The 25,689-nt window shown below is 43.2% G+C and overlaps 1 protein-coding gene across 1 annotated transcript; it reads left to right on the top strand.

Annotated features, from left to right (window-relative positions):
* Positions 1–8,057: 8,057 nt before the first annotated feature.
* LYPD8 (LY6/PLAUR domain containing 8) lies at positions 8,058–17,862 on the top strand. Its single transcript, XM_042250409.2, has 6 exons — positions 8,058–8,112; positions 10,522–10,630; positions 10,993–11,121; positions 12,894–13,055; positions 14,353–14,484; positions 17,495–17,862. The coding sequence occupies exons 2-6, from the start codon at positions 10,564–10,566 to the stop codon at positions 17,722–17,724; spliced, it is 720 nt and encodes a 239-aa protein (XP_042106343.1). The 5' UTR covers positions 8,058–8,112; positions 10,522–10,563; the 3' UTR covers positions 17,725–17,862.
* The last annotated feature ends 7,827 nt before the right edge of the window (positions 17,863–25,689 follow it).

Here is a 25,689-nt window from a genome sequence, read left to right as displayed (position 1 = left end):
AAGATCCCACATACCATGGAGCAACTAAGCCCACACACAACAAGTACTTTGGCCTCACTCTGGAGCCCTCATGCTGCAACTACTGAGCCTGCACACCAGAACTAGAATCTGTGTGCTGCAACAAACAATCCTGGATGCTGCGACTAAGACCTGACACGATCAAGTTAAAAGAGAGAGAGAGAAAAAAAAAGATTTGTGTGGATTAGAAGTGTCTCCCACCAAAGTGGGCTTCCTAGTGAGGGACTGACAACTTTGTTAAAATGCCGTTTCTCCCTATTATTCCTGGTTGTTTCTGGTCCTTTACTGACCATACTCATCCATTCTCCCTCCATTCCCATGAGGATAAGAACTGCTCCAGGCTGGATCAGACTCTGATTACTGTAAGAGAGGTGAAAGTAAAACAAAAAAGAAAGAACAGAGAAAAAGCATTCTTGAGAGAGTTAGAGGGGAAATTTTAATTACTTCCGAGATCAATCTTTCATATATCATTTAAAGGATCTTTATTTTATTTAGGAATTTAAACCCGAACATTTAAAAATTATCTTCATTATATTTGATATTTTCACAATATGTGTTGTCTTTTAAAAATTTCCCCGCTGCTGCTGCTGCTGCTAAGTCGCTTCAGTCGTGTCCGACTCTGTGTGACCCCATAGATGGCAGCCCACCAGGCTCCCCCGTCCCTGGGATTCTCCAGGCAAGAACACTGGAGTGGGTTGCCATTTCCTTCTCCAGTGCGTGAAAGTGAAAAGTGAAAGTGAAGTTGCTCAGTCGTGCCCAACTTCGAGACCCCACGGACTGCAGCCTACCAGGCTCCTCCATCCATGGGATTTTCCAGGCAAGAGTACTGGAGAAAATTTCCCTAAGTTTTATATAGAATAATGTGCATGAATTGTTGGCCACATTTAGAGTCAGTGCTTATTTCTGGAGGCTGACTTGGAATATCGGATGATAATGATGTATTTTGTTTTCTTCAGACCATTGGGTACTTGCTGCTTGAGGCTACCACCAAAGATCCCACCACCTTGTGGCAGCAGGAGAGGCTTTGGATGCCTTCTTTGATGTTTTTGGAGAAGGCAATGGCACCCCACTCCAGTACTCTTGCCTGGAGGATCCCGTGGACGGAGGAGCCTGGTGGGCTGCAGTCCATGGGGTCTCAAAGAGTTGGACACGACTGAGCGACTTCCCTTTCCCCTTTTGATGATAAAGAAGCAGAAAGGGCCTCAATTCAAATTAATCATCTGCTCTGGCAGAATTCCAGATAGTGTTCAAATGAATGTTACACGGCATTTTATTTAGAAATGCTGGAGTCTCAACAGTCCATGGGAGGGGAGAGTATGTGCTTTCTTCCATACAATCTTAATGATTTATATAGCACTTCATCCCCAGTTTTGTGTAAATGCTTGAATCAGTTGCCTGAATCAGGGCTGTCACTCTTTCTGTTGAATCACTGTGACTTGAGCCAAAATGGTGTTGACAAGTTCCTCTTTTGGCAGCAGTTTAGTAATATTGACAGTGCTTATGTGTAAGCACTACAGTTTAGGCTGCAAAGCATTTTCATAGACATATTAAATTTATTTTATATCATGTAATGCATCATAGGCTGATTTCATTGTTATGAATATTTCGTCTTGGTGCTCAAAAAAGGGCAAGCAAACCTCAGGCTGGTCTGTAATGGAAAAGATAGCTATCTTTAATTTTGAGTCAAAAAGTATTTTTCAAAAACTGTTTTGGTGGTTGGGAGAAAGCAACCAGCATTTTTAAAAACAGCCTTGAATTATATGTCCACAAATCTCTTATCTAAATCCCCATTTCAAGAAACAACAATATACTCTTGAAACTAGACTGAATTCTGGACTTCCCCCATTTGTATCCCAGTGCCTTTCCTAGGGTACAAACAGGGGAAGGACTTTGGCCAAAATCACACAGCCTATGAAAACCAGAAATAGAAACCAGCCCTGTATTCCATACTTCCTTATTGCCACCAACATCAATATAGGCCTTTTACTGTTTCACCTTTTAATAACTTATTTCTTTTTTCTGAAACAGCATGATATTCCCTAAAGGAGTATGTCATTTGCATGAGTCACAGAGGCTTGGAAAGTTTGTCTCTGTACCAGTAAGCAATAGACAGAGGCTTGGAAGCAAGATGCAAGAAACAGTCTTGTGTGTTGTTTATCTTCAGCTGCCCATGTACTTGTTTTTAACTCCTTTAGTCCTGCCAGTCCTTCTTAGCTCTTCACCATTCTAGCTTCTGTGTTTAGGACAAACTGAATAAAAGAATGAAGTGTCTGCTGCATGGATTCCCAAGCAATATTTGGAGCTGCTATAGGTTTCCTAGATTTTATGTCGAAAAGTAACAAAGAAAAATAACACTGCTATCTGTTATCAGAGTGATGAGAAAGTGGATGTCAATACCTCTCAGAAGGAGGGCAGGCAGTGTTTCCCACTGGTGGAGGTACATTCAGTACCAGGTTGGTGAATGTAATAGACCGATATATCTAGAAGGAGGCTGAGTCAACTCACTTCTTTCTTGGGTCTCACAGAGGTGGCAGAAGGTGGAAAGGATAGTCCTGGATGATTCTTCTTTCATCTGGGTCTCTTTTCACTTGTCCTCGATTTTCCTCCCTCTGTTTCCTATGACCCCTCAAGTATTGTTTCTGTTCTCCCTTCTTCCCAGGGAAACTCAGCTCCACTGCATCCCAAGGGACACAGAATCCCAATCCTTGCTCCCTTCTGGAATCTCACCAATGCTATCACCTTTGGCTCTGGCCGGCTGCTAATGGAAGCTGTGATCTGCCTGGAGTTGCTGGTTCTGAGATGGGGAAGAATGAGCTGTGGGCTAGAAGAGGGAGTTACCTGGGGCCAGTTCAGACTCCTCAACAATGAGAACACTTGCAGGTTACCTAACTCATTGCCTAGAAAGGAAAATTGAGTCTTAATATTCTTCTCAAGGCAATGTAATTCAGTCCTATGGACATGAATTTGAGCAAACTCCAGGAGGAAATGAAGGACAGGGAAGCCTGGTGTACTGCAGTCCATGGGGTCACAAAGAGTCAGATACAACTTAGAGACTCAAGAAGAAGAAGAACAACAACAACAGAGTCTCCCTATCAGCTTGATTTTGCTCCAAATGGACACAATAACCTTGGCATGATCTGTAAGGGATATCACCTACCATGTTTGTTAGGAATGATAAAACCAGTGATGAATTAACTATCTCCCATTCTATGTCATGGATGAAGGTAGTCACTATTCATTTTCTCTTAGGTAGGTATTACTAATTTTACCATTTTATATAAGGAAATTGTGACTCATGGATAAAAGTTAACAACCAGTTAGTGAATTACAAACCTAGGTTTTGAACTCTCATTTTCCATCAATAAGCCTGGTGCTCTTTGCACTTCATCTAAGCTGTTTGGTTGAAGAACCAACATAGAATGTTGAAATGAGCTCAGTACGGTGTAGATATAACCTTGTGGTTCTTCAATACTGGTGTGCCTTTTTGCTCAGTTCCTTTGGCAAGGCATGCTCTTGACTAAGAAACCTTTTTTTTTGCTCATGTATTTTGTCCTGTTCTGGGAACCATCTGACTTCCCTCTTCCCTTGACTGTTTCCTTCTTACCACTTGGAGATGCCTTCAAACCCCAACCCTCTTCATTCCTAACTCAGTTACCATTTTGTTTCCATCACAAATCTTCAGTTTGCAATTATCTTTGTCTGTTTACTTAAAAAAATGTTTGTTTCCTTATTTGTTTGTAGTTGTTGTTATTAGCTTAAATTCTTTGGGATGACAAGGAACTCATCTGTCTCATTAACTTTGTAAATCCACTATTCAGGGTTTGGCACAGAGTAAATGCCCAAACACATATTTACAGAGTAAATGAGGACATTTACGGTTCAATTGTCAGAAAAAAAGATGAGGGGAAGGCAGCTGCTATTCTTTGTGTGTCAGCAGCCACTATGTGAGTGAGCCTCCAAGAAAATTTATGTCCCTTTGTTTTAATGGAGACACTAAGAATCTTAACCAAGTTTACACAGCTGATAACTGGCATAGGCAGGTGTCAAACCAGGCCTGTCTGCTGTTTTTTGCCCTTTGTCCCCAACCCAGTGGAGGTTCACATTATAGATCAGGCAGACAAACTGTTTTTATAACGTTGGATGCAATAATTCTTCAAATATATTTAGAGCTTTTTTTTTTTTTTAAAGAAATGGTCATATTGAAAATGTCCTGGAATGATTACTTATTTGGCCCTGGACATGTTGCATGACACAAAGGAAGCCCAGGAAAACTGCCAGTGACTGAACTGATGGTATGTATCATAGCGAAATTTCTTTGAGCTAAATTTATAACACTGTGCCCCGTCTAAAGAGTGTTTCCTCATAATCTTTATAAACAGTTGGATATTATGGATGTCCCTTTCTCTCAGGTGAAGAAACAGACTTAGAGAACATGTAACTGAATGTCCAAGCCCAGTTGGTAGGTGGCAGAAGTATGCTCTGAGGTTGGGTCCTACTTTAGCTCCTGCCCTGTGTGACCTGATGTGTCCCCGCAGGCTGTGGTGTCACTAGTGCAGACTCTAGCAGCAGTGTCTATAATGGGAGGAATTGTTTTTGGAGGCCCTCAGAACAACTGTTCAGAGGTGAATGGTAATGCTTTTCCCATTTGACAAAGGAGAACTCAAGACTCAGAGGATTATCATTTTACCCAGAGTATGGACTATTTGGGAGGCTTATCTCTCAGGGCTTGTACATTTCTCCTGCATGGTGCCTGCAGTTAGGGATAGTAATTTCATGATTTTAGCCTTTTCTCACATTTCCAGGCTGGAGGAACAAGCCAGTCAATGAAAGCTCCCTGAAGCAAACCCAGACAGAGAATGGATGAAGCAGGGGACCCTTTTCCTAGTTCTCAGCTTGGACACTGGTTGGAGTTCCTGCTCTGGCCATCCTGTTCTGATCCCGGGCCCCTCTGCATGTTTATTCCCAAACTGAGTGGTCTCCTCAAAGAACTCACCTCCCAAGATTTGATCATTCCTTCTGTTAATGATCAAGGGAAATGGGAGAAATTGAGGGAAATGGGAGAAGCCCATTTCCCACAGTGGTTACAGGTTCACGCCTCAGGATGACTCTCCAGGATCCAAGGGAGTCCCAGTTTGTCTCATGGAGAGGTCATGAGGGCAGAGCCTTGTCCTGCTCTAAGGGGATAATGGAACCAGGGTGGTTGGGGTATGCCCACTGTCTTTAAGAGTAAAAGTTGGGCTCTCTATTGAGACGCTGTTTCTCTTGGGTCCCTGGATTTCTTGGTTAGTCAGGAGGGCTTGTTTTATGGGGATGATTTCTTATAAAACCTTGGCGCGATCCTGGCATTTGGATCCTGATAGCCCCACAGTGATGACAGAGACGTGACCCTGGAACAGTGAGATGGGAAAGCTGGGTTGATGTTTTCAGCCCCATGGGCAGAGGCTGGTCCCACATAGGCTGTGTTGGAATGGAAAGGTTGTTGGTCCTGGTGCCTGAAGGCCTGGAGAGAAGTCCTCTCTGTGGCTTAGTCTCTTCGTCTTTCAAGGGGTGAATGATACTTATCTTGCCCGAGTTCTTGGGAAGGGCAGACCCAGGGCTGCCATGAATGGTTGTGCACAGCCCACTTCAGAGGTTGCTACTACACCACACTCGACCAAATGCCTTCATGGCATTACAATCAGATGACACTGGCAAAAACTCAGTGGAACAGGATAAGAATCACAGCGGGCGGGACTACCCTGGTGGGCCAGTGGGTAAGAATCTGCCTTCCAATGCAGAGGATGTGGGTTCGATCCCTGGTCAGGGAACTGAGACCCCATGTGTTGGGCCACAGCTACAGAGCTGTGCCACAACTAAGACCTGACACAGCCAAAAATAAATAAATAAATATTTAAAAAAAATAAAAAAAAGAATTCCAGGAGGAAATAATCAGTAGGTGTTTCTTCAGGGTCTGGTGTTCCTCTTTTACGGATGGAGAACTTGGGCCCAGCAAGCCAGGTTAGTAAGTAATTTAGGGGACATGAAGGGCAAAGTCTGGATTCAGACCCAGACATTCCTGGGTGTCTAGTGCCTTCTAAGAAGAATTAACATTGATCAGATTGGTTTTCCTGTGTGTCCTCAGCTTGATCCTGGTGCACAACCTGTCCCTGGGCCTCTGCCCCACCCCTGCTACCTCCCCGCCCTGGGCTATTATCTCAAAGGCAGCATATGGGGCTCTTCAACTCTTCTGTCCACAGACCCTCTCCCACCCACATCCCATTGGCTGCTCCTGCTCCCACCTCTCCCACTGAGCCCTGCCACGAGGCTGGAATTAGGACTGAGTAGGAAATGGCAGTCCACTCCAGTACTCTTGCTGGAGAATCCCATGGACAGAGGAGCCTGGTAGGCTACAGTCCATGGGGTCGCTAAGAGTCAGACACGACTGAGTGACTTCACTTTCATGCATTGGAGAAGGAAATGGCAACCCACTCCAGTGTTCTTGCCTGGAGAATCCCAGGGATGGGGGAGCCTGGTGGGCTGCTGTCTATGGGGTCACACAGAGTCGGACATGACTGAAGCGACTTAGCAGCAGCAGCAGCAGCAGCAGCAGGATTCTATTAAGGAGGGAGCTACCTTTGTTTTGGAAAATGCTGTTGTAGTCAGACTGATGGAAGAAGGGTAAGAAAGGAGATGGCCAGAGGATCTGCATATAGAAATAATTCAGATTTTGCCTTCTCCATGAGACCAATGCCTCTCTATTTAAAATTGAATTATGTGCCCCCTCGAAGGAGACCTGAGCCACAGTCCAGACAGAGCGGGCAGCAGATGGACAAGGAGTGTATTCAAGAGCAGAGAACTCTTAAGATTTAACTGCCATCTGGGAAGTGTTGGTGAGATGCCTACCTGAAACCTTTGTGTGTGTGGTGTGTCTGTGGGTGAGAGTGTAAGTGTCTGAAGGGGCAGGAACAACAGGAGGGAAGAGAGCTCAGATCCACACTCAAAGCCAGAAGCACACACACCACAATGGGAAGGTGCTAGGAGGAGCCTGGCCTGCCTCTGCTCTCACCAACAGAGGCTGCCCAGACCGTGCTGCCAGACAAAATGCCTAGGGTGTGGGGGGGGGCAGCAGCAGTGGGGGCTGTGGGCTCCTCACTGAGGTGCACAGGGTATTCTGCCAGCAGGGGCTTCAAGGCCCCTCTACCCTGTGAGATTGTACAGTGAGTTTATCCTCTTCTTGGCTGGAGGACCCTAAGAATTAGTGAAGTTCAGACACTTGCCCAAGGAGACCTGAGCTTCTTCCCTGAGCTGCACAACCCCCATGTGACCTGATTCTGAGTTTGACTCTTTCCCAGCTGTGTAATCTTGGGAGAATCTGTTATCTTTCTCTCTCTTTTAAAAAAATCATCTATTTATTTATTTTTTGGCTGTGCTGGGTCTTCATTGCTGTGCGGACTTTTTCTCCAGTTGCAGCAAGCAGGGGCTGCTCTAGTTGTGGTGCCCGGGCTTCTCATTGTGGTGAATTGCGGAGCACCGGCTCCAGGCCCACTGGCTTCAGTAGTTTCGTTCCCAGGCTTAGCTGCTCCGAGGTATGTGGGATCTTCCCGGACCGTGGATTGAACCTGTCTCCTGCACTGGCAGGCAGATTCTTCTCCACTGAGCCACCAGGGAAGCCCTTTTAGGTTTCTCTTATGTACCTTGGTTTCCTCATCTGCAGATGGGCTAATCAAGGTGACTGCTTTATGAGGTCAGGATAAAGTGATACTTGTGATCCATCTCCTGGTCATGGAATCCATCTGGTGGGTGGCAGCCCACATGAGACAATGCCAGGGATGTATCTGGCTCCTTTGTATCTTTTGCCAAAGGCAGACCCTGACCAAAGTTTTCCCCAATTCCTGGAGGCTTCAGAGACTTGGCCAGCATCATAGCTGCCAAGGGTTAAGCCGTGTATGGCTCTATAGTTGGGCAGGGCCCAGTCTGTCCCAGAAGCCCCTCCCTGTAGGTGGTTGTGCTTTCTGATTGTGCAGCCACCTGCTATATAAGGCCCCTCACACACCTTCTCCAGCCTTCTGCTGGGATCCACCTTCTGCAGGGCAGTCTCTGGGCCAGACAGAGAAGGTAATGGAGTGGGGCTGAGCTTTGAAGAGGCGCCCAGCCTGGGAGCAGCTGAGAGCAGGGGAAAGGCATTCAGAGCTGTCTGGGGTCCAGGGCGTTCTCTCGGTGCTCGCTGCTTCAGCAGTGCCCGGGAGGGGAAGGCTGGAGTCGAGAGGTTCTGGACTTTGCTCTGTGTGTTCGTGGTGCTGTGTCCTTCTCGCAGTTTCTGGGAGCTCGTGCTCCTCTGTGTAACATGAGAGCGATTGTGACGGGACCCTCTCAGACTGCCAAAAATGTCCAGCGATAGAATGAGGGGGAAGGACTTTGCAAAGGGGTGTACAGATGCGCTTGCTCTCACTTTCCCTATGGGGCCCTCTGCCCTGCCCCCCCAGCTCGCTGGCCCCTTGGTCCCACCACCTTCAGTCTCTGTCTCTCTGCTGCGCATTCCTGGGCAGAGTCCTGACCACTCTGGGCCTCCATTATGTCCCTCTGAAAATGAGGCTAATCATCAGGTCGGTACCTGGGCTGAGGTGATTTGTGCACTTACTCAATGTGGCTTCTGTGGCCTCTTTCTCATTGTTTGCCCTAGCTCCTCTTCCTTTACACCCACAAGGCTTGAGATGCCCTTCCTAGGAAGCCCAGTCCCTGAACCTCTCTGCACTGGGGTTCTGTGCCTGGGGCAGTGACTGGGCAGGGGAGGGTGTAGGGCACAATGCATGCAACATCTGCCACAGCCTCCAGACCAAACAGACTTTGTCTCCTTGGCTCTCTGAATGTTGGGGCCATTAGACAAGTGATGGACCCTCTGTCTTCCCTGACTGTGACTAGTTTCTCTTTCTTTTCACTGACCCCTAATAAGCTAACTAGATGAGCATAGTGTAGTGCGTGTATGTGTGTATGTTGGGGGGGGGGGACATGTATGTGTAGTTGGTGAAGTGGGATGCAGGCAGTGGGTTGCAACGCCCAGTAGAAGGTTTGCTGCTCTTTAATAAGTGGCAGTTATCATGGTACAACTTGGTTTCGGACCTGGAAGGACCCCGAATGGCGTCTCACTTTTGGTCTTACAAACTGAGTGAGCTTGGGCAATTTTCATTATCCCTCCTTCTGCAGGTTTTTCAGCTGGGGAGCAGGCAAAAATCTTTATAGCAGCACTGTGCCCTGGGACTTGTTTCATACCTGCACTGGCCAGTATAGCAGCCACCAGCCACAGGTGGCCTCTGGGCACTGGAACATGGCCGGTCTGAGAAATAATATGTTTCCTTTTTATTCCTTCAATGAATCCAAATGTAAGTGGCCACATGTGGCTCCTGCCTACTGTTCACAGGATACATGAGCTAATGATAAAGAAGGACTCAGTGCAGAGCCAGACAGTTCCCTTTCATGCTGCTTTGATACATGGGCAAATTGAAATTTTAGGAGCTCTGATTCAGGATATTTATTTATTTGAAGTATAGCTGATATACAATGTTGTGCTAGTCTGCTGTAAAGCAAAGTGACTCAGTTTGACACATGTAGGCATTCTTTTTTAAAAAACATTCTTTTACATTATGGATTATCACAAGATATTGAATATAGTCCCTTGAGCTATACAGTAGGAACTGGTTGTTTATCCACTCTACATATAGTAGTTTACATTTTCTAATCTCCAACTCTCAGGATCTTAATAAATACAGCTAAACCTCAGCTATTAGACAACTTACAGGTTCAGAGAGGCTGATGACAGACCAGTCAGAGGTGTGCTGGGACCTTTGGGTCTGGGGCTTTGGGAGTCATGTCTGTTGGAGGCAGCATGGACTGAGGATTAGGGATCTGGGCCAAATCCAGCTTTTATTCCTCTCAGGAGTGTGACCTCGACTTTGAGTGCTTACCTAACTTCTCTGGGGTTTAATTTCCCCCTCTGAAATAAAGGTCATCCTAATAATAGTACCTGCCTACAGAGGTGGAGGAATCACATGAATCAGTGCACGTGAATGTTCAGAACAGAGTAAGTGCTCAGTGCTTATTGGAGTGGTGATGGCAGAGACAGAGCCCGTAAAGGCCATTATGTGAATGTGGCAAGATTCCAACCAGAGGATGGACACTGTGCTCTGGGAGAGCATAGTCCAGCTTTGTTCCTGGACTCCCATCCTCAGTGGGGCTGGCAATCCTCTGCCTGCCCATTTTGTATCTATAGTGGCTCTGTAGGAAATGCCCTGGGCTTTCGTACCTGTGTGTGTAGATACCTTTGTAGGCAAAGGGAAAACTCAGATTCTTGTGGGTATAAAGGCAGGTTTGGATCTGTATCATGGCTCTGTGCCTCCAGCTGATGATGTTGATTCCTTCTGTCACCAGGTTGGGCTAGGTTTGTTGAAGTGTGAATGCACCCCTAGGGGATATCACGCTCTAGCAATCTTCTGAATCCCCGGACTGTCCTCTTTGTGCCTCTCTCTTCAGGCTTGAGGCTCTGCAGCCACAGTTCTCGTCCTCAGGAGGCACATGTCCAGCACCATGAAGGGCTTCCTCTTCGCTGGCATCATCGTCGTGCTCACGGTTGCAGCTGTAGGTGAGGGAAACCATGCTGCTCCCTTTTGGAATGAAGACCCCATTTTCCACCTCACCAGATTCTTGTCAGTCTTGGTGCTCTGGAATCCCAAGCGACCTCTTGTCAAGATGTGGGCAGTGAAGACTGTGAGACCCCTTCTTGCACACTGCACCCTGTGATACCACTCTGTGCTGTGGGTCAAGGTTGGGTCTTCCAACTGGAGAATGGTAGACATCTCACAGCTTAAAGTTTGGGGGACCCCAGAGGGAAGGGATGCTATCTTGGCTATTCTTTTAACCTGAGGTAAGTGTGGTGCTTTGTCCAAAGCAAACTCTATTAATGTCTCCTGAATGTTGATGATGCCAAATATTTTGTCTCCCCAGAATCCCAGAATCCACTGAGCTGTGTACAGTGTAACTCACTGAAGGAGGTCTGTGATGCAAAAGATGCCACAGAGTGTCCCTCAAGTGCCAACATCAGCTGTACAAGTTTCTCAACCAACTTTTATCATGGTGAGCCTCAGGGGGTGATCATTCTCATTTCTGGAACTTGCACAGGGCAGGTGCTGGAGGGGTTGGCCAGGAAAAGGAAGGTGAAGGCTGGGCTGTGCACGGAGAGAGGCAGTCATGAAGGCACCTCCCAGCAGACGCAACACGCAAGTGGTAGAGCCAAGCAAGCACACAAGCCGCTGTGGCTCCTTGGAATTGCTTCCTCTGGCTGAAACGTCACTGTAGGCCCATACGAATGAACATGAGAAGCAGGGACAGCTCTTAGCCACATTATAAGCAGTCAGCTTTCTCTAGGTGCTTTCATTTTTCCATTTTCTGCTCCCCTTTCCTTCCTCTCAGTGTTCCTTCCTGTTTCAGATTCAACATACTTTCACTCAGACTCTCTTCCAGGGTGTTTTGCTGGTATGATTGTTACAGCTCTCTCAGAGCATTTTGATTTATTTTTAACTTTTTATTATGAACATTTCAAATGTACACAAAAGCAGGAAGAGGAGTATAGTGAACTGTGGTCCTGTGTCAACAATTAACATTTTGCTATTTTTTTTCCCTTAGCATTTTTATTCTTTAAATTTTTATTGAAATGTAGTTGATTTACAATACTGTGTTAGTTTCAGGTGTACAGCAAAGTGAGTCTCACACACACACACACACACACACACACACATACACACACACACAAATTCTTTTCCATTTTAGGAAAATGGATTCTTTTCCATTATAGGTTATTACAAGTTATTGAGTATGGTTTCCTGGGCTATTCAGTAGGTCCTTGTTGGTTATTTATTTTACATATAGTGACATGCATATTTTAATCCTTAACTCCTAATTTACTCCCCATAGTATTTTAAAGCAAATCTAGATAACATATTATTTCCCCTATAAACACTTCATTATTCATCTCTGATAAGAACTCTCCCCTACTTTTTAAATAACTACCATACAAGGATCACACCTAAGAAAATTAGCTATAATTTTAAATTTTAAAATTAAGATGACCTTAAAAATGTTCAATATACTTCAAAGATATTGAGATATAATTGATGCATTGGAATTTGGACCCAAACAAAATTACATTTTGCTGTTAAGTCTATCATGCCTAGTTTAGTAAGATCTTTTTTTTTTTTTTTGCTCAATTCCATTGAATTGTTGGAGAAATAGGGGCATTTGTCCCATTTGTCCTGTAGCTATCTCATATTCTGGCTTTGCTTGATTGCTTCTTTGTGATGTCATTTCACTTGTTCCCCTCTTCCTGGCATTTCCTGTAAACTGTACTCATGCTGTTCAGTAGAAGTTTTTTTCAGTGATGTTAAAGTGTATATCAGTGCTGTCTTATATGTATATTCAGATATTGATCTCTTGAAATATGAGGAAGTGATTTGCAAATGACCACACAGAGCTTTATAAATGACCACCATATTGCATAGCTGTGGTCTATAAGCTTTACTAGCTTCAGGTTCAATATCATGCTGTGCATAGACCCATCACGTCTGCTTGGCTATATTTAGAGATGTTAAGACTGATCAGTGGTCTCTGGGGGTGTCAGTGTGAACCACCCACTTCACCCATCAGCCTTTCATCTGCAATTTAAGCTGCAAAATCTCCCGCTGAAGCCAGAAACTACTTTTTGGGGAAGGATTTTTCTTTTTGCAGGAAACTCTCTTCAGTGTCCCCTAAACTGCATTGAGCTGAGAGTACTTTTTCTGTCCTTGCCTAAAGGAATTGCTCCCTGAACGCTTTGTACCCAGGACTGATAGTCTGTGTTTGCCTTTGTGTAGAAGGAAACTCCGCATGGTATGAGGATCATGCCTGCTCTGAAGAGCACTGCAATGAGACTACGGTTGAGCCTTTCACGGTCTACGTATCTGAAAAAGAAATCTTCCACTTTGAAAGCCAGTGTTGCCTAGGAAAGGCATGCAATAAAACCAGTAATACCACCGGTGGGTGCTGGCCACATCTTCCCTCTGTCCTCCCATATCCATCCCTTCTTTCACTACTTGTGATTGTCAATCTTAGATGGACAATTTAAGTCTAGGCACTTCAGTGCATAGCTGGATAGCTGGGTAACATTAACAGCCGACATAAAACAGTTACTTGAGAAACAACTGAAGAAAACCAGCACTCCCATTATGCTTTCCATTTCTTAGTAAAGACAGAAATCACAGCGCTTCAACCTGTGTGGGAGGCTGCTCATTAGTAGCTTGCAAATTTTGTGGCCTCACACCCTCTTTCCAGATGCTAAGTCTTGAAAATTATGGAGGGATCCCAAATAACTTCTGTTTCTGTGGACTATATCTATCAATATTTACTGTGTTAAAAATAAGGCTAAGGAAATTTAAAAATATCTGTTAGTTACCAAAAAATAATAAAACCCACTACATGTTAACATTACTGACATTTTAATGTTATTAGAATAGAAATAATTATTTTTCAAAACAAAATATATTTAGTGGAAAGAATGGCATTGCTCCATGTTTTTTCAAAGCACTTTAATTTCTGGTTTAATAGAATACAGCTGGTTCTCAGATTTGCTTGTTCATTTATTCTGTTGCAATCTCACATGTCATGTTGCCACTGGAAAACTCCATTGTATTTCCCTGAAGGGAAGACAAAGAGGCAAAGAACATCTTAGTATCATCATGAAAATAATAATTTTGACCTAGTGGACTCCCTGGAAGGATCTCAGGGATCCCCAGGAGTTCCTGGACCTTCATTTGAGAACCGCTGGCTTAGATCAAACCTTTGTTTTGAAGAGGAGAAAATGTGGCCATAGTCATAGAGCATGGTTCATTAATAGCAGAGCTGAGTCTTATATAATTTAAAAAAAAATCAAAGTCACAATGATAAATAATTACTTGATTACATTTGTTCAGAGCAAGATTTAGTAATAGTCACACACCTGTTGGCTAAATCCAGAATAGCTGGCTAATGTTAGTTTTAGCTCAAAACCTTACCTTTCCCTTCTCACCCCAACACACTCATCAACCACAGTTCTTGAAGAGTGGATGGTCTGTAAGGGCAGCTCTATGAGGTAAAGTGCTGCAAATAACTTTGGTGAGACATAGGAATAGGATGACTGCTATTTTTATGGCAGGATCGGAGATTCCTGAGCATGCAGAGAGACCCTGAGAGGTCTCTCTGGCTAGCATCTTTGTCTGCATTTCTCCTTCCACTCCAGGCAATACCATGATCTTTGTGATAACACTGTTCTGAGTTAATGATTCTTATTCTACCCAGCTCCTCCACAACAAGAGATGCCCAGAAACATAGAGTGCCCTGCGTGTTATGGAGATAATGAAACTTCCTGTAATGAAACCCAGAAATGTTATGGAGAAAGATGTGTCAGTATGATTGCAGAATTTATAAATGGTACGTGAATTCCTTTTTATGGGACTTGAGTTTAAAACACAGGTTACACCTTGGATCATAAATTCTGGATTCACAAAAAAGGCCTGGTGGAGATAGGATGAGGAAATAAGGTCAGGGTACCTTTGAGATAGTTAGGCTGTTAATGTAGCCTTGAGTTGCTTGCTATTTTTGCCTCCTCAGTCCAGTGTCATTCCTCCTGGGCTGTCCATCTTTTGAATTCTATTCTTTTTATGACTTGTAATCAAACCAGGCTCATTTAAGGGCATCACGTCACTTCTGGCATTTATTTCTCTACTAGGTTGGGCTGTTGTGTAGGTGTGGGTGGGTTTGACTTTTATTGCTTTTTATATGTAACTTCCCTTCTCTACCTGTCACTGAGAGGTGTTTGCTTCTGAAAACTAGAGTTGCCTAGAAGGGAGACTCAAATTGGGCTTTAAAACCCAACCAATTGGAAAAAGAACAAAAACAACATTGAAATAAAAAAGCTATTTTACATTTTAGCTATGATCTATTCCCCTTGATCATGGTGTAAATCAATACAGTGTTTCCTACTTAAAAAAGTCACTGGATATTTGAAAATGAACAATACTGATGATTTATCTAAAAAAATCCAACCAACTGTTCTTTTCTACAGGAGTAATTTGATAGTAACTGTTATGAGATACAAATGAACCATCATACAATATAAAACTAATACACATTATTCTTTAAATATTCAGACAAATGTTATGCATGATTATTTAAATAATAATACATTTATTAACCATTACTATTAGCCAATTACTAATGCTAATATTACTAATATAACACTATTAGTGTTACTTAATTACTGTTAAGGGGCAACTTCCATGTCCTATGGCTCAATGCAACACAGTTTATTTCTTGCTCATGGAGCAGTTCATTGCAGAACCCAGGGCCCTGGATTCTTTTCATCTTGAGGCTCCAGCCCCTACTCACTCAGGACTTGGCAGCTCTCTTCAGTATTCTTTGCATCTCACCAGCAGGTGGGGTAAGAGGGGGAGTGGAGGAAGGCAGGAAGGTTATTACAGGCAATGCCTAGAAGCGAGTGCCTCACTCCCTTCCACATTCTGTTGTCTGGGACTCAGACTGCCCTGGAAGGCAGAAATTTAATCCAGTGGTGACACAACAGGAAAGGAAGAGGCATAAAGCTAAAATGAACAGTCAGTCAGTCTCTGCCACAGTATGCCTTACAATAATAAGAGTTTAAAGAGCACCAATATCCAAGTACAATTTGATTTCAACTTTTGTTAAATGGCAGTTATGGTTTTGGAAATTGATGCATAATTGTAATTGCAGATTTCTTAGTGGGGCCAAACTTCATACTTCTCCTGAACTTCTTTTTACTTAAAAAAAAAAAAGGATTGACTTTATTTTTAAGAGAAGTTTTAGATAGATTCACAGGAAAATTGAGAGGAAGATATATTTTTTCTATAATTTTTTCCCCTACACATATATAGCCTTCTCCACTATCAACATCGTCCACCAAAAAGGTACATTGTTATCATCTGTGAGCCTATACTGACACATCACTATCATTTAGAGTCCATTAGTGTTCACTGTTTGTGCTGTACATTATATGGATTTTGACAAATGTATGATGACATGTATCTACTGTCATAGTATCATGCATAGCAGTGTCACTGACCTGAAAGTCCTCTGTGCTCTATCTAACCCTAACCCCTGGCAACCTCTGATTTTTCTTTACTCTTTCTATAGTTTTGCCTTTATCAGAATTTATATGGTTGAAATCATATAGTTTGTAGCCTTTTCAGAGTGATTTATGTCAGGTAATAATATGCATTTAAGGGTCTTGATGTCTACACAGCTCTGATGTCTAATTCTAAAGCTTTGCCTGAGGGCAGCAATGGCATAAGGACTTGCTGTTTCTGCTTACCTTATTCCAAGGTGTCTGCAAAGTCCCAGGCCTTGACTTAATCTGAAAGCCAGACAGATCAAAGTCATCATAAATGTGGGATTTTGTTTTTGTTTTTGCCCAAGGTCACTTAAAAAAATACTTCAGACATGTGCCAAGCAACATATCTTCCTCACCCACTCTAATTCAACCTTCAACACTCGTATTTGCTCTAAAATAGCAATGAATTTCTTTCTTTACTGGTATTTGGAAGTTTCTCCTTCCTTCTCAGAGCAAGGATGGAGTCAGCCTTGAACTCAAATTGTAGCCCTGACTCTAACAAATAGCCAATCGCCTCCTCCAGCCCCCTCCTCCTCTGTGAACTGCCTGTCCTTCAGGACAATTTGGCTTGTAGCCTTCAAAGCAATCACAAAGAGTTGGACATGACTTAACGACTGAATAATATGCATACACTATTGTAGAGCAATACTGGTACATAGTCGGTATTCAATAAGAGGTAGCTGCAATCACAATCATATCTTCTTTGCAAATTCCCTTGGTCTTTTCCTAGGACCTTACCTTAAAATAGAGTTCAACACATCACAACACAGATTAGGAGTAAAGACGTGGTAGTCTCTTCGTATCCCCTCTTACTGTTTCTCCTCTTCTCAAGGAAAACTCAGGTAGAGAGAACTCAGGTCCAGAGAGGAATGGGGATGGAAAGCAGAGCCTAGAGGAGTGGAGGCCAGGAGCAGTCTGAAGTGCCGACTTCTTCTTGGATTGAGAACAGAGAATTTATGGGGGGTCTGAACCTGTTCCTGCATTTCACCACTTACCAGCAACTCAGGAAAAAACTGAAGATTTGAGTCCTAGGTCCAGCTCTGGCCCTGACCTGTGAGCTCAGGCTCACATCCAGCTCCAGGAGCCTCAGTTTCCTCTGGGACTGGGTCAGGGAGGGGATCTAGACCCTCACCTCCACAGTCACTGTGCCATTACCCTTCAGTCATTGTTCTTGATCCTGGGCTCCTTTCTCCAAGCTCCTGTTTCAGGAACTGACCTGTTTCAGCTCTTGCAGGTCACTTGGAGAGGGAGGGTGAAGGGACTGTAAAGTCCTTACTGTCTCGTTTGTATTCACAGAGACGACAACGCTTGTGCTGAAAGGTTGCTCCAATGTCAACATCTCCACCTGTGAATTCCTGGGTGCTGAGAATCGGATGTTCAGAGGAGTCACTTTCCGAAAGTTTGAGTGTGCAGACTCCTCAACAACCACTACCCCTACGCCGGCCACCACCGCTGGCACTGGCTCTCAAGCCCCCTTCACACCCTTGGCCCTAGCCAGCATCCTCCTGCTAAGGCTGCTGCTCTGAGATCTGCACCCTCAAACACTCCCCTCCCCTGTTTAAATGCTCAGTGAGTAGCAGTAGTAGTCACAGCCATCCAGGCAATGTCCTGTGATAGCCACATTATTCTTTATTATTAAAGCATTGGTTCACTCGCTGATCAAATTTGTCCGAATATGTTCTGGGCTGGGCTTCCTTCAAGCCACTGTCCACCATCACTTCCCAGCTCCTTGCCTTTGAAGTCCTTGCACCTTTGTGTGTGGGCTCCAAGGACCTCTCTGATCCCTGCCCAGTTTGCTTCTGAGAAGCAGAGCCTTCTGCTGTGCTGGCCTCTTTTGCCTGCAGTCCTGCATTTCTGGGGACTGACGTGCCACTCTCCCCATCCTCACACTCAGGGAGTGTCCCAGCCGTAATGTGCTGTGTTGATGCCAGCAGTTGTACTGGCTGTAGTCAGAGATCACAGTGACATTGTCTAGAGCCCTGTCACCATGAGACCCAAAGTGGGTGCACAGGGGTTGCTGAATGCTGGCAGATTCCCCTGCCTAGCCTCCCAGGCAGGGGGGTAATGCTGTCAGTACCTTGCTGACCAGGTGTCACCGAATATAACATGGCTACAGAGTCCCAGCCCCTCCTCTCGGAGAACCTACGATCAATGGCAGAGTCCTCGACTCCATAGCAGATACCCAAGGAGCAAGAAAACCAATTGGTCCAATATGTACAGAAGCCCAGATTTAATAAAACAAAACAAAACAAAAAAAGTTGGCGGGGGGGGGGGCGCTTTGAGCTGGACTTGGAAAAATGGGGTTGTCTGTAATAAAAATTTTCAAAGGTATAAACCAGTGTGGGTCTTTATTGTCCAGGCTTGCCAATGATGATTAAGACCAAAGCCTCCAGAAGGGCTGTCTGGTGGTAACTCATCACCACATTCATTCTTATTTACTTATTTATTTTTTTAAAATTTGAAGTAATTTTAGATTTCTCAAAGAATTTCAAAAACAGTTCAGAGTTCTAGTACCCCCTCACCCACCTTCCTCTTACGTTCACATCTTAGATAACCACAGTACAATTACTGAAATCAAAGACCAGAAACTATAAAACCCCTAGAGGAGAACATAGGCAAAACCCTCTCCAACATAAATCACAGCAGGATCCTCTATGACCCACCTCCCAGAATACTGGAAAGAAAAGCAAAAATAAACAAATGGGATCTAATTAAAATTAAAAGCTTCTGCACAACAAAGGAAACTATAAGCAAGGTAAAAAGACAGCCTTCAGAATGGGAGAAAATAATAGCAAATGAAGCAACTGACAAACAACTAATCTCAAAAATATACAAGCAACTTATGCAGCTCAATTCCAGAAAAATAAACAACCCAATCAAAAAATGGGCCAAAGAACTAAATAAACATTTCTCCAAAGAAGACATACAGATGGCTAACAAACACATGAAAAGATGCTCAACATCACTCATTATCAGAGATATGCAAATCAGAACCACAATGAGCTACCATTTCACACCAGTCAGAATGGCTGCGATCCAAAAATCTACAAGCAGTAAATGCAGGAGAGGGTGTGGAGAAAAGGGAACACTTTTACACTGTTGGTGGGAATGCAAACTAGTACAGCCACTATGGAGAACAGTGTGGAGATTCCTTAAAAACTGGAAATAGAACTGCCTTATGACCCAGCAATCCCACCGCTGGGCATACACACCAAGGAAACCAGAATTGAAAGAGACATATGTACCCCAATGTTCATCGCAGCACTGTTTATAATAGCCAGGACATGGAAGCAACCTAGATGTCCATCAGCAGATGAATGGATAAAAAAGCTGTGGTACATATACACAATGGAGTATTACTCAGCCATTGAAAAGAATACACTTGAATCAGTTCTAATGAGGTGGATGAAACTGGAGCCGATTATACAGAGTGAAGTAAGCCAGAAAGAAAAACACCAATACAGTATACTAACACATATATGTGGAGTTTAGAAAGATGGTAATGATAACCCTCTATGAGAGACAGCAAAAGAGACACAGATGTATAGAGCAGTCTTTTGGACTCTGTGGGAGATGGAGAGGGTGGGATGATTTGGGAGAATGGCATTGAAACATGTATAATATCATATAAGAAACGAATCACCAGTCTAGGTTCGATGCAGGATACAGGATGCTTGGGGCTGGTGCACTGGAATGACCCAGAGAGATGGTATGGGGAGGGAGGTAGGAGGGGGGTTCAGGATGGGGAACACGTGTACACCCATGGCAGATTCATGTTGATGTATGGCAAAATCAATACAGTATTGTAAAGTAAAATAAAGTGAAAAAACAAAAAACAAAACAATTACTGAAATTGGGAAATGAGCATTGAAACAATACTGTTAACTAATAGACCTCATCTGAGTTTTGCCACTTTTCACTAATGTCCTTTCTCTGGTACAGGATCCAATTCTTTGCATTTAGTTGTTTATGTCTCCTCAGTCTCCCATACTCTGTTACAGTTTTGGAGTCTTTATTTCACTGACCAGTTATTTTTTTAGAAGTCTGAGATTGTTTGAAGTTTTCTCACGATAAGATTGAAGCTATGTTTTTTGGCAAGTATCCCATAGAAATGGTATGCACCATAGCCTTGCATGAAATGGGACATGGGTATAGAACTCCAGTGCATCTTATCAGGAGCTACATAGTTAAAAAACATTATTTATTTGGTTGCACTGGGTCTTAGCTGCAACACCTACGATCTTCAATCTTTGTTGTGACATGTGGATTCTTTAGTTGTGGCATACGAACTCTCAGTTGCAGCATGTGGGATCCAATTCCTGACCAGGGATCAAACTCAGCACCCCCTGCCCTGGGAGCATGGAGTCTTAGCCATCGTACCACCAAGGAAGTCCCAGAAGTTACATGACGTTGACGTCGCATCAACCGGTGATGCTAATCTTGATTGCTTTTTTAAGGTGATATCAGCCAGGTTTCTCCAACATAAAGTTACTGTTTTTGCCCTTTGCAATTAATAACAAACTGCAAAACTATGCTGTTGTAACACATGGATATCAGTAAAAAACAAAAACAAAACAAAACCAAAAAACTTAGGGGTTTAATACAAGAAAACTTCATTTCTAAGTTATTTAAACCCATATAGATGTTCCTGACTGGGCAGCTCTCCTCTAAGTGTGAGGAAGAGGCCAGACTCTTTCTATCCTACAGTTCGGTTCTCCCATTTTCTGGGATTCTTGGCATCTTGGTTAAGTGTTCTGCATCCAGCTTATCGACAGGAAGAGAGTCTAGAGGATTATGCAGCCTGCAGGGGTCAGGCCTCAATTACATGGCTTGGAAGGAAGTAGTTTATTCAAATGCAGCTTGCAGGATCAAGGTACCAGGTTTAGAGCCAGTGTGGCTTGGTCGTGGGGATCCCCAGTGCCTCTGAGGCAAAGAATCCACCTGTGATGCAGGAGACACAGGAGATGCAGCCCTGATCCCTGGGTCGGGAAGATCCCCTGGGGGAGGGCACGGCGGCCCACTCCAGGATTCTTGCCTGGAGGATTCCATGAACGGAAGAGCCTGGCATGGCCTCTAGAGTCAGAGGCACAGCTTCAAATTCCAGCCTAGAAACTTGGGCAACATATATCATCTCTCCAGGCCTCAGTTTCCCACCTGTACTAAAGGGATAGTGTTATCACTATGCCTGATGAATGGGGTTGTAAGAGCTGCCAATGTAGCTCCCTGACAAGGAGCAAATACTAGTCATCAGCAAATGACTCCAGTTTGAAAGTAGCTCCCTCCATGCTCTAGGGAGAGAGAGGACCACCAGAAAGAGTGATGTGGAAGGCACAGCCCTGGCCCACTTCCTTCAGACCATGCTGACCTCACTGAGGTTACAGCTGCTTCTGTGTCTCAGGATGCCCTCTCCCTTTCCATTTCCTCCCCAGATCTCCATAGTTACTGACACCATGACTGCACAGGCCACAGCACAGCTTGCTTACATTTTCATCTTCATGTGGCTGCTGACTCCAGCCGCCAAGGGCACCACCAGAGCTGACATGCTCTTAGAACCTCCTGGAAGTTCCCCACTCAGGCTTGATGTGAGGAAGAAGCAGTACCTTAGGGGAACAGCAAAGAGTCACACAGGAATGGGAATCAGGGTCCTGAGGTTTGAGAAGGCAGCTGGCGGCTGAGCAGGGCTAGATTCTGGGAGGTTCCACATGGTGGAAGGGCTCAGGCCTTAGATGCAGGGCTGAAGAGGGCCATGGCAGAGGCAAGTACAAAAGTAGGAATAGGATTGGGTTTTCATACTAGGAAGCTCTCTCAGACTGTAGGATGCAGGTAGACAGACAACAGGAAGACAGTACAGGGAGGGAGTTGATGTACTTTTTAAACGTTTTACTTTGTATTGGAGTACAGCTGATTAACAATGCTGTGATAGTTTGAGGTGAACAGCAAAGGGCCTCAGCCATATATATACATGTATACATTCTCCCTCCACAACTCCCATCCCATCCAGGCTGCCACACAACATTGAGCACAGTTCCATGTGTTATGCGGTAGGTCTCCATTGGTTACCTCTTTTAAATAGAGCAGCATGTTACACGTCTATCCCCAACTCCCTAACTATCCCTTCCCTCCATCCGTCCCCCTGGCAACTGTGTGTTCTCTTGTCTGTGAGTCTTTCTCTCTTTTTTTTTTTAAATAAGTAAGTTCATTTTTATAGTAAGTTCATTTGTATCATTTCTTTTTAGAGTCCACATATAGGGATGTCATCTGATATTTCAGGGAGGGACTTTAAACAGAGAAGTAGTAGGGTCAGCCCAGGGCAAGCACTCTTTCATGTTGCTGAGTAACTGATGCCATTCTATGCGCTTCTGTTTGCACTGCTGCCTCTTGCCTCCTCACCCAGAGTAGGGGAGAGGGCAAAGCACCACTCCTGTTCAATGTCTACATTCCTTTCCTTGGCTATTCATAGTTAGCTCTGGATTCCTGTCTTCTGGGCTGGGTTTAGGACTTCCCACCTAGATGAAGCCCTTTGCTGCCAATTCCTCCTTAGTCCCTGCCAGAGCTCTGGGATAAGCCTTATGTCTGAGAAGCTCCACAGAATTCTGTATTTACATTGTACAGTTGGATAAAGCATGAATCACTAATTTTTTTTTTTTATGCTAACATGACTTTATTGATTTCAAAAATTTGTTGCCAATATTTTGGACCAAAAATGTATATCTATATCACTGTTTTATTTTATTATTATTTTTTTACTTTTTTTTTAAACATTTGGTTTTATTTTATTTATTTATTTATTTATTTATTTTTTTAAGTTTTTTATTTTTTAAATTTTAATATCTTTAATTCTTACATGCATTCCCAAACATGAACCCCCCTCCCACCTCCCTCCCCATAACATCTCTCTGGGTCATCCCCATGCACCAGCCCCAAGCATGCTGTATCCTGCATTGGACATAGACTGGCGATTCAATTCTTACATGATAGTATACATGTTAGAATGCCATTCTCCCAAATCATCCCACCCTCTCCCTCTTCCTCTGAGTCCAAAAGTCCGTTATACACATCTGTGTCTTTTTTCCTGTCTTGCATACAGGGTTGTCATTGCCATCTTCCTAAATTCCATATATATGTGTTAGTATACTGTATTGGTGTTTTTCTTTCTGGCTTACTTCACTCTGTATAATCGGCTCCAGTTTCATCCATCTCATCAGAACTGATTCAAATGAATTCTTCTTTACGGCTGAGTAATACTCCATTGTGTATATGTACCACAGCTTTCTTATCCATTCATCTGCTGATGGACATCTAGGTTGTTTCCATGTCCTGGCTATTATAAACAGTGCTGCGATGAACATTGGGGTACATGTGTCTCTTTCAATTCTAGTTTCCTCAGTGTGTATGCCCAGCACAGGGATTGCTGGGTCATAAGGTAGTTCTATTTGCAATTTTTTAAGGAATCTCCACACTGTTCTCCATAGTGGCTGTACTAGTTTGCATTCCCACCAACAGTGTAGGAGGGTTCCCTTTTCTCCACACCCTCTCCAACATTTATTGCTTGTAGATTTTTGGATCGCAGCCATTCTGACTGGTGTGAAGTGGTACCTCATTGTGGTTTTGATTTGCATTTCTCTAATAATGAGTGATGTTGAACATCTTTTCATGTGTTTGTTAGCCATCCGTATGTCTTCTTTGGAGAAATGTCTATTTAGTTCTTTGGCCCATTTTTTGATTGGGTCGTTTATTTTTCTGGAATTGAGCTGCATAAGTTGCTTGTATATTTTTGAGGTTAGTTGTTTGTCAGTTGCTTCATTTGCTATTATTTTCTCCCATTCAGAAGGCTGTCTTTTCACCTTGCTTATAGTTTCCTTTGTTGTGCAGAAGCTTTTAAGTTTAATTAGATCCCATTTGTTTATTTTTGCTTTTATTTCCAGAATTCTGGGAGGTGGATCATAGAGGATCCTGCTGTGATTTATGTCTGAGAGTGTTTTGCTTATGTTCTCCTCTAGGAGTTTTATAGTTTCTGATCTTATATTTAGATCTTTAATCCATTTTGAGTTTTTTTTGTGTGTGGTGTTAGAAAGTGATCTAGTTTCATTCTTTTACAAGTGGTTGACCAGTTTTCCCAGCACCACTTGTTAAAGAGATTGTCTTTACTCCATTGTATATTCTTGCCTCCTTTGTCAAAGATAAGGTGTCCATATGTGTGTGTTTATCTCTGGGCTTTCTATTTTGTTCCATTGATCTATATGTCTGTCTTTGTGCCAGTACCATACTGTCTTGATGACTGTGGCTTTGTAGTAGAGCCTGAAGTCAGGCAAGTTGATTCCTCCAGTTCCATTCTTCTTTCTCAAGATTGCTTTGGCTATTCGAGGTTTTTTGTATTTCCATACAAATCTTGAAATTATTTGTTCTAGTTCTGTGAAAAATGTGGCTGGTAGCTTGATAGGGATTGCATTGAATTTGTAAATTGCTTTGGGTAGTATACTCATTTTCACTATATTGATTCTTCCGATCCATGAACATGGTATATTTCTCCATCTATTAGTGTCCTCTTTGATTTCTTTCATCAGTGTTTTATAGTTTTCTATATATAGGTCTTTAGTTTCTTTAGGTAGATATATTCCTAAGTATTTTATTCTTTTTGTTGCAATGGTGAATGGAATTGTTTCCTTAATTTCTTTTTCTACTTTCTCATTATTCATGTATAGGAATGCAAGGGATTTCTGTGTGTTGATTTTTTTTTTTTACCTGCACTGTAAGCACTTTTTGTGTGTTGATTTTATATCCTGCAACTTTACTATATTCATTGATGAGCTCTAGTAATTTTCTGGTGGAGTCTTTAGGGTTTTCCATGTAGAGGATCATGTCATCTGCAAACAGTGAGAGTTTTACTTCTTCTTTTCCAATTTGGATTCCTTTTATTTCTTTTTCTGCTCTGATTGCTGTGGCCAAAACTTCCAGAACTATGTTGAATAGTAGTGGTGAAAGTGGACACCCTTGTCTTGTTCCTGACTTTAGGGGAAATGCTTTCAATTTTTCACCATTGAGGATAATGTTTGCTGTGGGTTTGTCATAGATAGCTTTGATTATGTTGAGGTATGTTCCTTCTATTCCTGCTTTCTGGAGAGTTTTAATCATAAATGGATGTTGAATTTTGTCAAAGGCCTTCTCTGCATCTATTGAGATAATCATACGGTTTTTATTTTTCAGTTTGTTAATGTGGTGAATTACATTGATTGATTTGCGGATATTGAAGAATCCTTGCATCCCTGGGATAAAGCCCACTTGGTCATGGTGTATGATCTTTTTAATGTGTTGTTGGATTCTGACTGCTAGAATTTTGTTGAGGATTTTTGCATCTATGTTCATCAGTGATATTGGCCTGTAGTTTTCTTTTTTTGTAGTATCTTTGTCAGGTTTTGGTATTAGGGTGATGGTGGCCTCATAGAATGAGTTTGGAAGTTTACCTTCCTCTGTAATTTTCTGGAAGAGTTTGA

The sequence above is a fragment of the Ovis aries genome, chromosome 5, assembly GCF_016772045.2.
Source record: "Ovis aries strain OAR_USU_Benz2616 breed Rambouillet chromosome 5, ARS-UI_Ramb_v3.0, whole genome shotgun sequence".
Lineage (NCBI taxonomy): Eukaryota > Metazoa > Chordata > Mammalia > Artiodactyla > Bovidae > Ovis > Ovis aries.
This window is presented reverse-complemented; position numbering and strand designations above follow the sequence as displayed.